This window comes from Arachis stenosperma, chromosome 1 (assembly GCF_014773155.1).
Source record: "Arachis stenosperma cultivar V10309 chromosome 1, arast.V10309.gnm1.PFL2, whole genome shotgun sequence".
NCBI classification, from domain to species: domain Eukaryota; kingdom Viridiplantae; phylum Streptophyta; class Magnoliopsida; order Fabales; family Fabaceae; genus Arachis; species Arachis stenosperma.
Window position 1 is genome coordinate 119339683 of NC_080377.1, and position 13669 is coordinate 119353351.

General features: G+C 31.8%; 2 protein-coding genes across 2 annotated transcripts; both read right to left on the bottom strand.

Annotated features, from left to right (window-relative positions):
* Positions 1 to 704: 704 nt before the first annotated feature.
* On the bottom strand, positions 705 to 4741 carry LOC130968397 (bHLH transcription factor RHL1). Its single transcript, XM_057893648.1, has 7 exons — positions 4150 to 4741; positions 3970 to 4074; positions 3734 to 3883; positions 3379 to 3444; positions 2579 to 2644; positions 2349 to 2417; positions 705 to 1448 (listed from the first exon to the last, which is right to left on the bottom strand). The coding sequence occupies exons 1-7, from the start codon at positions 4582 to 4584 to the stop codon at positions 1122 to 1124; spliced, it is 1218 nt and encodes a 405-aa protein (XP_057749631.1). The 5' UTR covers positions 4585 to 4741; the 3' UTR covers positions 705 to 1121.
* A 2035-nt stretch (positions 4742 to 6776) lies between these two features.
* On the bottom strand, positions 6777 to 10403 carry LOC130942659 (NADP-dependent glyceraldehyde-3-phosphate dehydrogenase). The gene is made up of 9 exons (XM_057871021.1): positions 10063 to 10403; positions 9685 to 9878; positions 9471 to 9599; positions 8734 to 8853; positions 8516 to 8652; positions 8252 to 8407; positions 7691 to 8069; positions 7277 to 7393; positions 6777 to 7114 (listed from the first exon to the last, which is right to left on the bottom strand). The coding sequence occupies exons 1-9, from the start codon at positions 10205 to 10207 to the stop codon at positions 7001 to 7003; spliced, it is 1491 nt and encodes a 496-aa protein (XP_057727004.1). The 5' UTR covers positions 10208 to 10403; the 3' UTR covers positions 6777 to 7000.
* Positions 10404 to 13669: the final 3266 nt, after the last annotated feature.

Below are 13669 nucleotides of genomic sequence, written 5' to 3' on the forward strand. Positions count from 1 at the left end.
TTGCAATAAGTGTTAGTATGCATGATATACATAATTAATTTGTTTAATAGAAAACATTTAAATTTTATTTTTCAACATGTGTTACATAATACACCCCTTTAATTTGAAAATATAAGGCCAAGCCACTTGTATATGGTGCCATATAACCTTGGTGATGAATTATGCGTTGCTGTTTAGCATTTAGGGTATTTGTATATGAATTGTGTGTTGCTGATTAAATTTTTTTATATAATTTTAATAAACGTTATTTTGTTATTGTGTTAAACTTTCTTTAAAAAAAATATTTAGATAAACGAGGCCTCCGGACTACCAGAAACAAATACCATAATTCTCTTAAATTATTAAAAGGCACAGGGGACGTTGACATTGATAAAATAACCTAATCCACAGCGAGCAGCCGACGCTGTATTTTGGTAAACTTTTCTGCTTAAAGTCCAAAGTTTTCAGAGCCCGCAACACGAAACAATTAGCCTTTGAGTTTTGATGATAAAAGTATAGATAAATGCACGTTAAGAAAGAATTCTTTCTGACCGAAAAAAAAAAGAAACGAAAAAGAATTCTTTCTTAGTACGTCTCATCCACTTAAAAGTAATAAAATTGCTACTTAAAGCTGCCAATTCCTTTTGGGAAAGTCATCCTGATCCACAATTATTCTCTAATTAGTAATAATTAATAATTTATTACAGGTTTTCCAGAATTATTAATTTGCAAATAAAGTTGGCTTAAATAAAATTAATGTAATAATAACTTTATAAAGGTAGTGACTGATGATTGATGAACACATAAAATTAAATAAATAAACGCTAGTACATGACAGACCCACTTATAGTGCGAAGGGTAAAAGTGGGAAGAAAACAAAACATGAACTATAATTCTTTCCTGAAGAAAGTACTGTTAAAAAAGGAGGGGAAAAAAGAAAGAAAAAGGACTGTGGTCTAGGTAGGGTGTGGGGATGGGAAATGGGTGGTTGAAACTTGAGAGTTAGTAGCATCTGCCAAAGTCTAGGCAAATACGACGTCGTGTAGTGTAGTGACCCCGTCTCTGACGCTTTATTTTCCTAGACTTCAGAAAATTCTTGTCGTTTTGTGTCGGAAGAAAACAAAGTCAGCTAAGCGGCGTCATTAGGGCTTGGAAACGGAGGTGGCGTCCTTGACGGCGTCGCCGTTAGCAGACTGCACCGTGAGGACAGACATGCCGGGAGAGGAAGGTCCATCAGTGGGGTTCATGATGGGGTTCCTGGGGTGACACGTGGCAGTGGCGGTGGAGATGGCGGTGGCTAGGGAGATTGGCATGAGGCAGAGGCCCTTACCCTGGAGGTACTGCATGGCGGAACCCATGTCCTCCTCCATGAGCTTAGCCACCTGTTGCTCCGTCATGGTGAGGCTGTCGTTGGAGGATGAAGCCCCTGCCGTTTGGTTGCCGTTGGTTTGGACGCAGTCACCGCCTCCCTGGCAACACAAGAAATGTAACACGTCACGGTGTTAGTTAAGGATAGACATGGAAGAAAGTAAGAGTGAGAGAGAAAGAGAAAAGGAATCTGAGAAAGTGGGCACGCGTGCTACTTTGTGATTGTCGTTTTGTGGTGATTGAGAATTTTAGAATTGATAGAAGCCAAATCCAACATAAAAAGAAAAAAGTAGTAGGTAAAGACTAAAGAGAGAGAGACCAGAGTGAAACAACACTCATCATTCATCATTGTCCTCTCCCACAATATTTGCTGCTGTATTTCTGTTTTCCAAATTTTACTCATTCCTCCTTTTTATTTTTTATTTCTTCATTTGGAAAATAAATATCTCTCCCTCATTTTGTTGTCTTCCACGTTTTGTTTGGTTGGAAAAAAATGTGAATCAATGAATACGGATACCAATGAACACTAAAATAGTGTTTGTTTTGAAATACTAGGATAGAGACAGAGAGACTCATATTTAATATCATATTTGTTGATCTACAAATTGGTATTAAAATTTTAATATTTATTTTTAAATTTTTAGTATTTTAATATCTCTAAAAAGTAAAGACAAAAAACTGAAAATTTTGAGAATAGAGTATGAAATTTTAATAATATTTTATACTTAAAATATCTTTTTAATTAATTAATTCTAATTTCACATTTTGTAAAAATTAAATTAGAACCTCATTTTTATTTTAGTCTATATCTCTCAATTTACACTAAATACAATACTAAAATTTAGAGTCTCTCAATCTCTCTCTCTTCCAAATACTACATACCTAATATACTATTGATGAAATTCGGGGAAGGACAAAGAACGAAAAAGAAAATTCTCTATTGTTATCATTTCTAGGAAATTATGGGATGAAAATAAAAAGAATCTCGTGTAATTAATTACCTCAGAGTTTATATCAGCAACAAGCGGAGCAACAGCAGCTGCACCTCCCAATCTGCTCATGCTAAGAACCTGTAATTCAATTCCGGAAATAAAAAGGACAATCAAAAGTGTGGCAATAAAAAAATTGTGGAAAATTGTCAAGTTATTTATCATATAATAACAATCTTAAGTGAAATTATTTTAATTTAAAATTGCATTATTCCAAATTTTATCTGAAAAATTTAGCTCACCTTGACTTGGAGCTGTAGGAATTTCACATAGTCGATGATCTCATCTAGCATGGAGGCCTTGTCTGTCTGCCATTCCACAAATTAATAAACAAATCATGTAAACTCAAGTGAAAGGTAACATATGCAAGGTGGTCGTTATAGTATCTAAAAAATAGTGTTTAACTTGACAAAAAATAATTAATAATTAATAATTAATATTTAGTTCAAAAAGTATAAAAATAAATAATTTTTAAAATTTTAAAATTTATTATAAAAGATATAATAGACAAAAATTAAGCACTATAGAAATCTAGGGTGACATATGAGATTATGAGTATGACAGGAAAGTTGAGGAAGATAAAGACAAAAATAAAAAAGAATGGTAAACCTAGATGTTTAGGAATTCAGATGCTCTCTTTTCGTTTTTTTTTTTTTTAATATTAAAGTATAAGAACGTGTTCTATTATGTTCATATGGGTTTACTAACTAATAAATAAATAAAAAGAAGGGTTTTCTTTTCTTTATACACATTAATACATTATGCAACAACGAACGAACAACTATTCAAAAACCAGTTGTTCACCGTCTCCATTGTGCTTTCCAATCAGCTCCGTATAAAAATTTCATGTTTCAAGTCACGCACGAAAAGATAAAATATAATTAATGGGAATGTGACTAACTATTAATAAATCAATAAAAGAAGACATAATTGAGAAAGAAATGCTTATCAGACTTATCAGAGAAATTCATAGGAGCTCGTAAATAAAGAAACGGATTATAAATTTATAATGGTAAAGTAAAAGTAAATAGGAAGTTACTACCTTGTTGGCGTTGGGAACCAATTCTTGCAAGGCCTTCATTCTCTCCGCGATCCTTTCCCTTCGCAACTGCCATATCATACACACAAAATTTCAGAATCAGCTTCACAACAAAGACCGGTAAAAAAAATGAAAAAAAAAATTGCTGTTTGTGTTCGTTTCCCTGTTTTGCAAATTTTGTTAATAATAATAATAAGTGAGATTAAGGCGTTGCGGTTGACGTATTAGCGATAATAACAGGAGGAAAATGACAGGTGAAATTATTGGTAGGTGTTCAATTAATTTCTGGAGATCCAAATTCCAAACGTGTTTGAAGTGCAATGAATGAAGTCAAAGAGAGAAGATAGAGAAAACGTACCCTCTCAGCGATGCTGTGTGGGTCCGTGGCTTGACCTCTCCTCGCCCTAACCCTCTGTTTCGGCTGACCCGGGTTCGGGTTCGGGTTCCCACCTTGGCTCGTTCCCTGCCCCTGCCCCTGCATCTGATTCGGATTTGAACTTGTCTGAACCTGAAATTCATAATAATTTCAAATCACAATCATATTCACAGTGAATAATAATAGCAACATGTTTTTTTTAATATATAATATTGAACCTGTGGATGCTGAAAATGGTGAGTCTGATTGGATGCTAGAGCAGCGCCCTGGAGAGATCCGGTGAAACCGTCGTACAGAGCTTGAACGGAACCGTCGGCGGAGCTCTGTCAATTGACCTCATATTCAGTTACAAAATTACTCAAAACTCGAATCAGAAACTGAAAACGAAAAAGACTAACTGGATTGGGAGATTTGAAGGAGGAGGAGGAGGCGTCGACGACGTCGTTTTGGGAAGAGTCAAACATGTGATGAAGGATGGCGGAATCAGCACCGGAGAGGCCTCTGGTCATGAGAAGCTGCTGTTGGAGCAAGAGAGCGGCGGCGGCGGCCTTGGAGGAGGAAGTAGCGGTGATCTGGTGGTTACGGAACTTGGAAGCGAGAGTGGAAGGGTCGTCGTAGTTAGGGAAAGCGACATTGTCGTTGTCAAGCCAGTAAGGCTTAGGGTTAGGAGGAGTATGGTCAAGGTTCCATGAAGGAGGTGGTGGAGGAGGGATAGTAGAAAGCATCTGCTTGATGAAATCGTCTTCTTGAGAAGTAGCAGGGTCCATTTGGATCTGCTGCTGATTGTTGAAGAGGGAGTTGAGGCTTTGCATTTCTCTGCTACAAGGTTGCATGACGATTCTTTTCTTTTCTTTTCTTTTCTTTTGCTTACTCACAGTGGCATAGCGGTTTGCGTTTTTTCTGGACCAACTTCTCTTCTCTTATTAAAGAGTTTAGAGTGAGACCAGGCTTTTACTGTCGTTCAACTCTACTAACAACTCTAGCTATTGGAACACCCAACACATATTTCATATTTCACTCTAATTAATTAAATTTTCTTTTTCCTTCTCAATTCCAATTCTCTTTTTTTCTTCCTCCTATCATGTCATGTCATTTTCACATAACGCCAAAACAACCATAAAATCCTCTCCTCAGGTTGTCACAGCTGGATTACTCTACTTCACTTACGCGTCAACTCTCCTGCTATTTTCAAGTGTCCCACAATTTTATTATTATAATATTTTTGCCTATTCTTTTTTAATAATTAAGATTAATTTTATAATTGAGAATCAATACCTAAAAATACTAAAATATTTAAAATTATGATACATTTGAAATAGTTTTCCCTTATAATTATAATAATTATATAAACTATTTTTATTTTTAATAGCAGCGTCCATTTTTGTTATAAGATTATTATTATTAAGTGAGAAAACTGAAGAGAAAAAGAGCAATTTAACTTGGGCTGGCTCAACGGTTGGAACTTGGAATGAGAACTAGCTTTTTATTTAACCTTTTCTTGTGCCCCAATTTTCGCGAATCCTACAGAAAAAACTGAGTTTCAGTTCAGTGTTGGACAGTTAATAAATATCAAAAATATTTTTTTGTATATTAAAATTCATCACCAAAATTAGTTATTAATATATTTTATATAAATATATATAATTTAATTTATTTTTAATATATATTTTATATTAATGATTGTTTTTTATATGAGTATAGTCGTATAGAGATACTATGTCATTTGAGCTATAACTCATTAATATATTAGGCTGCGTTTGTTTCCGAAAACAGGACAGAACAAGACACTGAGAATAGGACAGGATAAGACACTGATTGATAGAGACACAAAATTTTGTGTTCTTGTATTCTGTTTGGTGATAAACTAGAACAAATTATGAAAATTCAATTTATTCTCATTTTTTCATTCAAAAAATTTGAGATGAAAAATATAATAATAAAAAATATAATTATAAAAAATTAACAAGAATAATGAAAGGAAAAATAAAAAATAAGTTGTGTCGTTTGTTAGTATCTCTGCGTCTTTTCTATCAGAATGGATACAAAATACACTAATTTAGTGTCTCTCAATATAATATTTTTGTCTATGTCTTTTGTATCTCTATATTCCTGTCTCAATCCTATCACTATAAATAAACGCAGCCTTGTTAGTTAATTTTAGGTACGTGTGATAGTTGATATATATATCCGGTTAAGTGGATGTACAGTCACAAAAATTCACATATTGCATCTCATATAGAGTTTATTACCTTAATTAATAATTGAATCACTTCAAAGTTCACATGGTTAATTAAAAATCCTATGGTTCTATCTATTTTTACTTGTGTCAAGATCGAAGCTTAGAAAGCGACAAAGTTAACATACCCATTTCAGCATATGTTACATCATTGGTCTTATAATTGGATCCCATACTATATGCTGAATCAATCAAATGTACCCCTTTGGTACCGTCTCAAAGCGTTGTTCATTGATCTTATTCCTATCACACACATTATTATCGATCAAGAAGAATAAAATAAAAAAGAACCAGAGCTCTGACCTCATTGATTATATTCTTTCTTCTTTTGTGATTGACTAGTGCAAAAGACATGTTGGCATCGTTAAACGATAGGACGTTGATTAAACCAATGTTCAATGGAATGAAATCTTCGTAAATATTCGTGACACAATAGAGAACATCAAATCTTAATTACAGAACGTTAAATTGGTTCCTTTATGTTAAGAAGAATTAAGGGGGTTGAAATTCTGGCTAGAAATTAGAATAGACAAAAAAATCTTTACTTATGTCTTGGCAATAATTTGTTGGTATATGTCCTTGTCTTGTAGCAATCACTTCTTCCTCTTTACACCTCAATTCCCACTTACTATTGATTTTAATCATTCAAACTAGTAACGCTTTATGGATAATTTTTTTTCATAATTAAAGATGCCTAAAAATATAAGCTCATCAGATAAAACTGATACTCGTTTCACTGAATTTAACCGAAACAGAATCACATTAAGCTAACTCTTATTGACAAGGCACTAAATAAATGTTACCATGGATTCTAAATAATAATAGTACAATAATAGTAGACACAAGTGACGCAGTGGTCGTTATTATCTATCTGGTTTCAATAATTCCAGCTGCTGCTAAAGAAAATGCAATGGTGAACAAATGCATGCTGTTTGCATTGTAATATTAATTACCATCACAGTAAATGGTTTTTGCCATGCCATGCATATATGTGTAACTTAACTATACTAATTCTAGCCCATGGTATAAGAAGGGCTTGGTAAGTTTATGACAGTCGTTTTGATCTTAGTCATCATGTTTATACTGTTGGTAATTCCTTGTGATCCAATTCCACTGTCCTTTATACCCTGCAAGTTATTAACCCTTTTGTTAGTTAATATTACATACACATGTTTGCATTATGCCCGTATTCTTTGTTACAGATATAACTATTTATGTGTCTCTTTCTATCTGCTTAAACTAACATATTAAAAATATAACCATTTATATGTCTCCGCTGAAGTGTTTACCTGGAAAGGAAAATGATCGGGTCCTCGAGCCGGAGCAGAATTGATTTGAACTGTTCCAGTTTCCATTGCATCACCGATCATTATTGCTTTGTTGATATCTTTTGTGAAGACACATCCCTACATACACAAGTTGATTGTAAGATTACACAATGAGAAGAAAGTGAAGAAAATTTCATGACTTAAGTTGTTCAAACTGTGATGTTGATGGTTTGATGAATCATAATAGATTAAAAGAAGAAAAAAAATAAGTTCTTCTTATTTTAAAAAGAATGAAAAATCTCATAAAAAAAATATTGGTGAAGTTATTACAATTTATATATTATGTATTCTTTGTGTATTTCCTACTATTGATAAAAAAATAATCTAGATAACAAAAAGAAAAACAATGTTGAATGAAGTTGTTTGTTTGTATACCTGAAGTCCAAAGTTGCTGGCATTGCAGTGATGGATTCCTTCTTCAATGGAATTGATCCTAATGAGAGGCAAAACAGGACCAAATGGCTCCTCCCATGCAATTCTCATATCAGGCCTAACATTGTCAAGTAGCAAAGGCCAAATCAGATTCCCTTCTCTTTTGTATTCTTGGCAGAATGTTGCTCCTTTCTCCTTTGCATCCATCACTAGTCCTTCGATGAAATTCGCCGACGATTCCGACACAACTGGAGTAATATCACAGTCATTCTCAGGTGCTCCAACACTTAGTTTTGCCACCTTAGCTTTCACTTTCTCTACCAATGCATCTGCCACTGATTCCATTACCAGGACTACCTTTACAGCAGTGCACCTCTGTCCACTTTCATTCACAAGAACAAATAAATTATTGAATCAACTACCTTCAGAAGCTCATGAAGAAGTTTAAAATTCAAAACTCTGTTAGTTTGTTTTGCTTTTGTGTGTATATATATAGTTAGTCATTCTTCTCTCTCAATTTTACCAGATATATATATATATATATATATATTACATGCAATTCACCTGTATGAAAAACCTCCTTTAATAATGTTTCCAGCTACCAAATCAAGATCAGCATCCTCAAGTACAATGCATGCATCTTTTCCTCCCAACTCCATTTGCAGAGGAATCATCCCTGCCTTCTTTGAAATTGCAATGCCGGTGTCTCCACCAGTGAAGCTATTCTCACACACACCCCAAGAAAATAAAAGTCAATTTCTTTTTCTTTTTAATGGCAGCATGATTCATATCAGAATTCACAAGGGAACAAATTAAACTCTCACTCACCTTATGCAGTTCACACCTGGATGCATTGTAAGGAAGTCACCGATCTCCGAGCCTTTGCCGGTAACACAGTTGATTAGGCCTTTGGGAAAACCAGCCAAGTGAAAGCAATGAACCATGTGAAGAGCAGAAACAGCTCCCTGAAAAAAGAATCAAGTGTTGCACTTTGTTTCAATGGCATGAACTATGAGAATGTGTGAATGGAGGATATGATTGATTACCTGAGTTGGAGGCTTGAGCACAATGGAGTTTCCAGCAATAAGAGCAGGAGCAATTTTTGAGACAGCAAGGTTGACAGGATAGTTAAAAGGTGGAATGGCCAAAATCACTCCTAATGGAATCTGAAATTCAGTTTGCATTGGACCTTCCTTAGTTATTGACATGTTGAATGTATTCAATATTATGATAATGTGTCTGATGTTGTTTCATGAACTATGTTGTCTTATTTCATTGACTTTGAATGTTATAATGACAAGTAGAGTAATTCTGATGTATAAATTTTATAAATGAAAAGGTTCATAAGAATATGATTCTGCAATACTTTGTGATCTGCTGCCCTTTTATTTTTTTGTTAAAAGATAAAGTTATTTCTTAAATTTAGACCAAGAAGCCTTTAATTAAATAAATGAAGATAGAATCTTAAAGAAAGTCACATATGGAACAAGTGGTGGAAAATAGACAAAAGACAAGTGAAAAAGAAATTAGACATCTGATCCAATATGATTTTTATCTAAAATCAGCAATACAACAATGTTCATTTTTTATTCTTTTATCTCTAAGTATCTTTTCCAAGAGTATGTATAAGAAGCAAGGAAAACAGTTGCTACTGTTATACATAATATGTTTCCAAACCAGTAATATAAGAATTGTAAAATTGTAACTTGTAAGTAAAATAGTAAAAAGAAAAAGAAATGATTACTGATAAACCAAAAAGGAACATAAGTAGTGAAAATGAAACCTTGGATGTGAGGCAATACTTGGTCCTTTCATTTCCAGGGAAGCTATCTGATACTAAAAATTTTCCTTCTCCTAGAATTCTAACCCCTTCTTCAGCACAGTAAGAAACAAGATCACCAGATCTTACAACCTTCATGGACAAAATTAAAAACAATGTTAACTTGATATATCAATGATTTTTTATTGTAATTCTAATATGCATAACATATAAGCACCTCAGTGACAGCATCTTTGGCTGGCTTTGCTATCTCTTTCACTAGGCTCTCTGCAATTGGAGCTTTGTGTTCCTTGAGGATTGCTGCTGCCTTGTGGAGAAGCTCGGCACGCTTCCATAACGGCGTTTTCGCCCATAACTTTTGTGCAGATTTTGCAGAATCCATCACCTTATTAACCTCTTCTTGTGAACAAGCTGCATCAACCAATCAACATTATTCTTAGACCCTATAATAAGCCTAATCTAATTCATGCAGTAAACTAGTATATAAGTTAACAATAATGGTATTCACAAAGGACTTAAAATGCAAGAGAAATCAGTTGATATGTGATAACAATAAACAATGAAACATGTTTAACTTCAATAGATGTTGAATTACCTTGAACTTTGTATTGAGTCTTTCTGGTAGTGGGGTTGATGATAGCAACACTCTTGCCAGAAGAAGATTTCTTCCACTCTCCATCTGCATAGTACTTGAACACTTCTCCATCCAAAATCTCTGCAAAAACTCCATTCCCAGCCATGTTAGTAGGATTTAAGAAGCACTTTAACTTTTGTCCTTTGACACAGCAACCTGTATATGCATGTATCTATCTATATAGAATGCAGAGAGAGTAGGAACAAGTAGAGGTGAATTGGAAGGTTAGGAGAAGTGTCTGGTGTAGTTTGGTTTGGTTATTTGGGTAATGGTTTGGTGATTGAGGAAATGAGCTATGAGAGTGTAAATATATCTATATATATATATAAAGAGAAGGTGAACCACGCATTATTCTGTTTCACAAGTTTGTGACTCAGAACAATCCTCATTTGGTTAGGTGGCTCTTACATTGCCATCTCACCTCTAATTTATCTCAATCACTTTCTTCTATCTTCAAACTTTCTATTACATAAGGTAAATTAGAGAAATATCAGTATATATTGATCAAGAAAATAGTAATTATAAAAAGTATAAAGTATAACAAAAAATTTCTCAAACAGAATATGCCTTATTAGTTATTGGTATGTATATATCATAAGAAGAACTTATTAGTTTATTTATTTAAGTTAATAATAGATATCTCCTCTACTAAGAGTGTGTTTGTGTGGCAGAAATTAAAGAATCTGTTAGTACTTAGTAGTGGCTTGTTCCTTAAAATCTAATCCATGCAGGAAAGTTTGAGTATGAGGTATAAATAATCAAATAACTTACACATAAAGTAATGAGGAGTGTGTTAAGTAATAATTTGGCTATAATCAAATAACATTATAACAATAAGAAGATACTGACAAGTTGAGACAAAACTGTGTTTACTTGTGTGGTTCATAAATTTGAATTATTATTTTTCTCTTTTCTAATTTCTGATTACTTTATGTGGTGCTAATTAACAGAAGGGTACAGGAGCTACAAGTTTGTCAAAATGAAACAAGTTAGCCTTCAATATTATCGAAAAATGTCTCTATCAATTTATCATTCTGACAAAGGAATGGTGGGGTGGGATTCTCGTCCTTATTTCAAGATATACAGATATTCTTAATTTTTATGTATAACATATGATTTTTTAATAAAAATAAGAAAATTTTAAATTTATTATTAAAAAAATTATTTAAATACATAAATCTAATTGAATAGTAGTATAAAATTTTTTATATTGTTAACGTGTTAAAATTAAATTCTAATTTTAAATACTATTAACAAACAAAATTCAATGTAGTCACCAAAAAAAAAAAAAAAACACAATTTAATGTGCATTACATTATAGTTAGTAGGGGTTTTTTTTGGGATGTAATAATCTATATAAATAAGTTAGTAGTTATTACTAAGTACTAACAATATGGCCTAACTAAAAGAAAAAGAATGTATCACAGTATCACCTGAACCTAATGTTTGGTTTGCATCAAGATTGCATTTTGTGAAACAATAGAGGAACCAAAACCGAATCAATGAAAATGGTTGAAAGACGAATGTTTTAATTTTGTGAAATTAAAATTTTTCGGCTGATGGGCTGCTACAATGTCTATATGGCTAGCAACAACCTTAATTAATATTTTTTCTAACAACAATGTTTTGGAGGGGTTCTATAAATATTTTTTTTACCAAAAATAGAAAAACTCGAACCTGCGATCTTTTAGGTGAATATGAAGAGACTATGTCATTTGAGCTCTAACTCATTGACTTCAACAAATAATTTGTTATTGTTAATCAATTTGTTAGATGTATATTAAAATTAGCTAATAGTATAAAGGAAGTCACTCAAATAAAAATGTCAAAATCATCTTTTTTTTTAAAGATATTTTTTAATAATTAAAATTTAACATATATAGCCGATTAAACTGTGTTATTTTTTATTAAAATTAGACCGGATAAATAAGTTTAGTAAAAAAACCAATAACTTAAATTTTGAACCGGTTAAATTAATATGTTTTTTATAAAAAATGGCTACAATATTCCTATTATAAAAAATAATTAAACTACCCTTATTATATATATATTGAAAATTCTAAATTCTAATACTATGATGGCAGAAAAGAGAAGAAAAGAGCTAGAATTTAGAATTCTAAAAATTAATATATATATATATATATATATATATATATATATATAATAAGAGTGTTTTAGTCATTTTTTATAATACGGATATTGTACTTATTTTCTATAAAAAATAATATTAATTTAGACTAATTTAAGATTTGATTTACTATTTTTTCGGTTAAATTAATTTGTCTGGCCTAATTTTGACAAAAATAACACAGTTTAATCGATTATATGTGTTAAATTTTAATTATTAGAAAATATCTTAAAAAAATATGTTTTAGATGTTTTTATCTGAATAGTTCTCTAGTATAAAATATATGTTGAAAATAAATTGAACACATATATTTTTACACAAATATATTAGTACTGATTTTGGTGTACAAATAACAGTTTTGATTGTTAATTATCGCCGATTTCGGATAGTAATTGTTCTTTATTTTACAATGTGTAAAAAATTAACAGATCTTCATGACCTTGTAAATATTTCAAAATGTAAGAAATTTTATATGATTAATGCACACAAAATGATCTTAAATTAATTTACCTTTAACTACAGAAATTGGAGCTTCCAATGTGCATTGCAAGGAGTTAGTGATGATATAGCGTTTGGGAAGAGAAAGTTTCTTTGTTGGCACCTTATTCACAGCAAAAGTGGTGTTCATGCTCTGGAAGTATATGCATGAGTGTGTCCATGATGATGATATCATCATGTTACCAGAAAAAAAGAAAAAGAAAAAGAAATCGAGTGGTAATAACAACTTAACTAGGTTATACTCATTGATGCAAAACTTCTAACACTACTTAGATTAATATAGAGTGGACTCAGTAGAGCATGCTAAAATCTAGGAGACAAACTAGTAGGAAATTGACTATCTAATTAGGGGGGTTTTAAAATTGATACTACTTTGTAACACCTTTTTAATTATTATTATCATTATTATTATTACACGTGTGAAACATATCAGCATTGCTAAATTTGAGAACACCAATTTCTTTTAGCCATATGATAGATGTTAAGATTTGTCATGAAGCCTAGTTTTTGGATATGTGAAAGATAACATTTGAAATCATTTTTATATTTCTTTATTGTATTGTTATATTTATTTATGCAAATCATATATATATTTTTCTTATGTAATATGATGTAGGAACTAGGAACTATATAAAATGGATCTCTTATTATATTATATATCATCCCATAATAAAAAAAATGATATATTTTGATATGCGTAAAGAAAACAAGTGCTTGATGAGTTCATGATAATGACAGGAAAGAAATGTTTTGAGATAAATAATGGGATTGAAGGTGATATTCTCGTGGCGATATTTTTATATGATATTATAAACTGTTAAATGATTTGATGTATTTAATCGAATATATTTAATTAAATCATCTAACAATTTATAATATTATTTTTATATGAAAATATCATCACTATTCATATGCAAGATGGACGAAAATGAACAATAATGG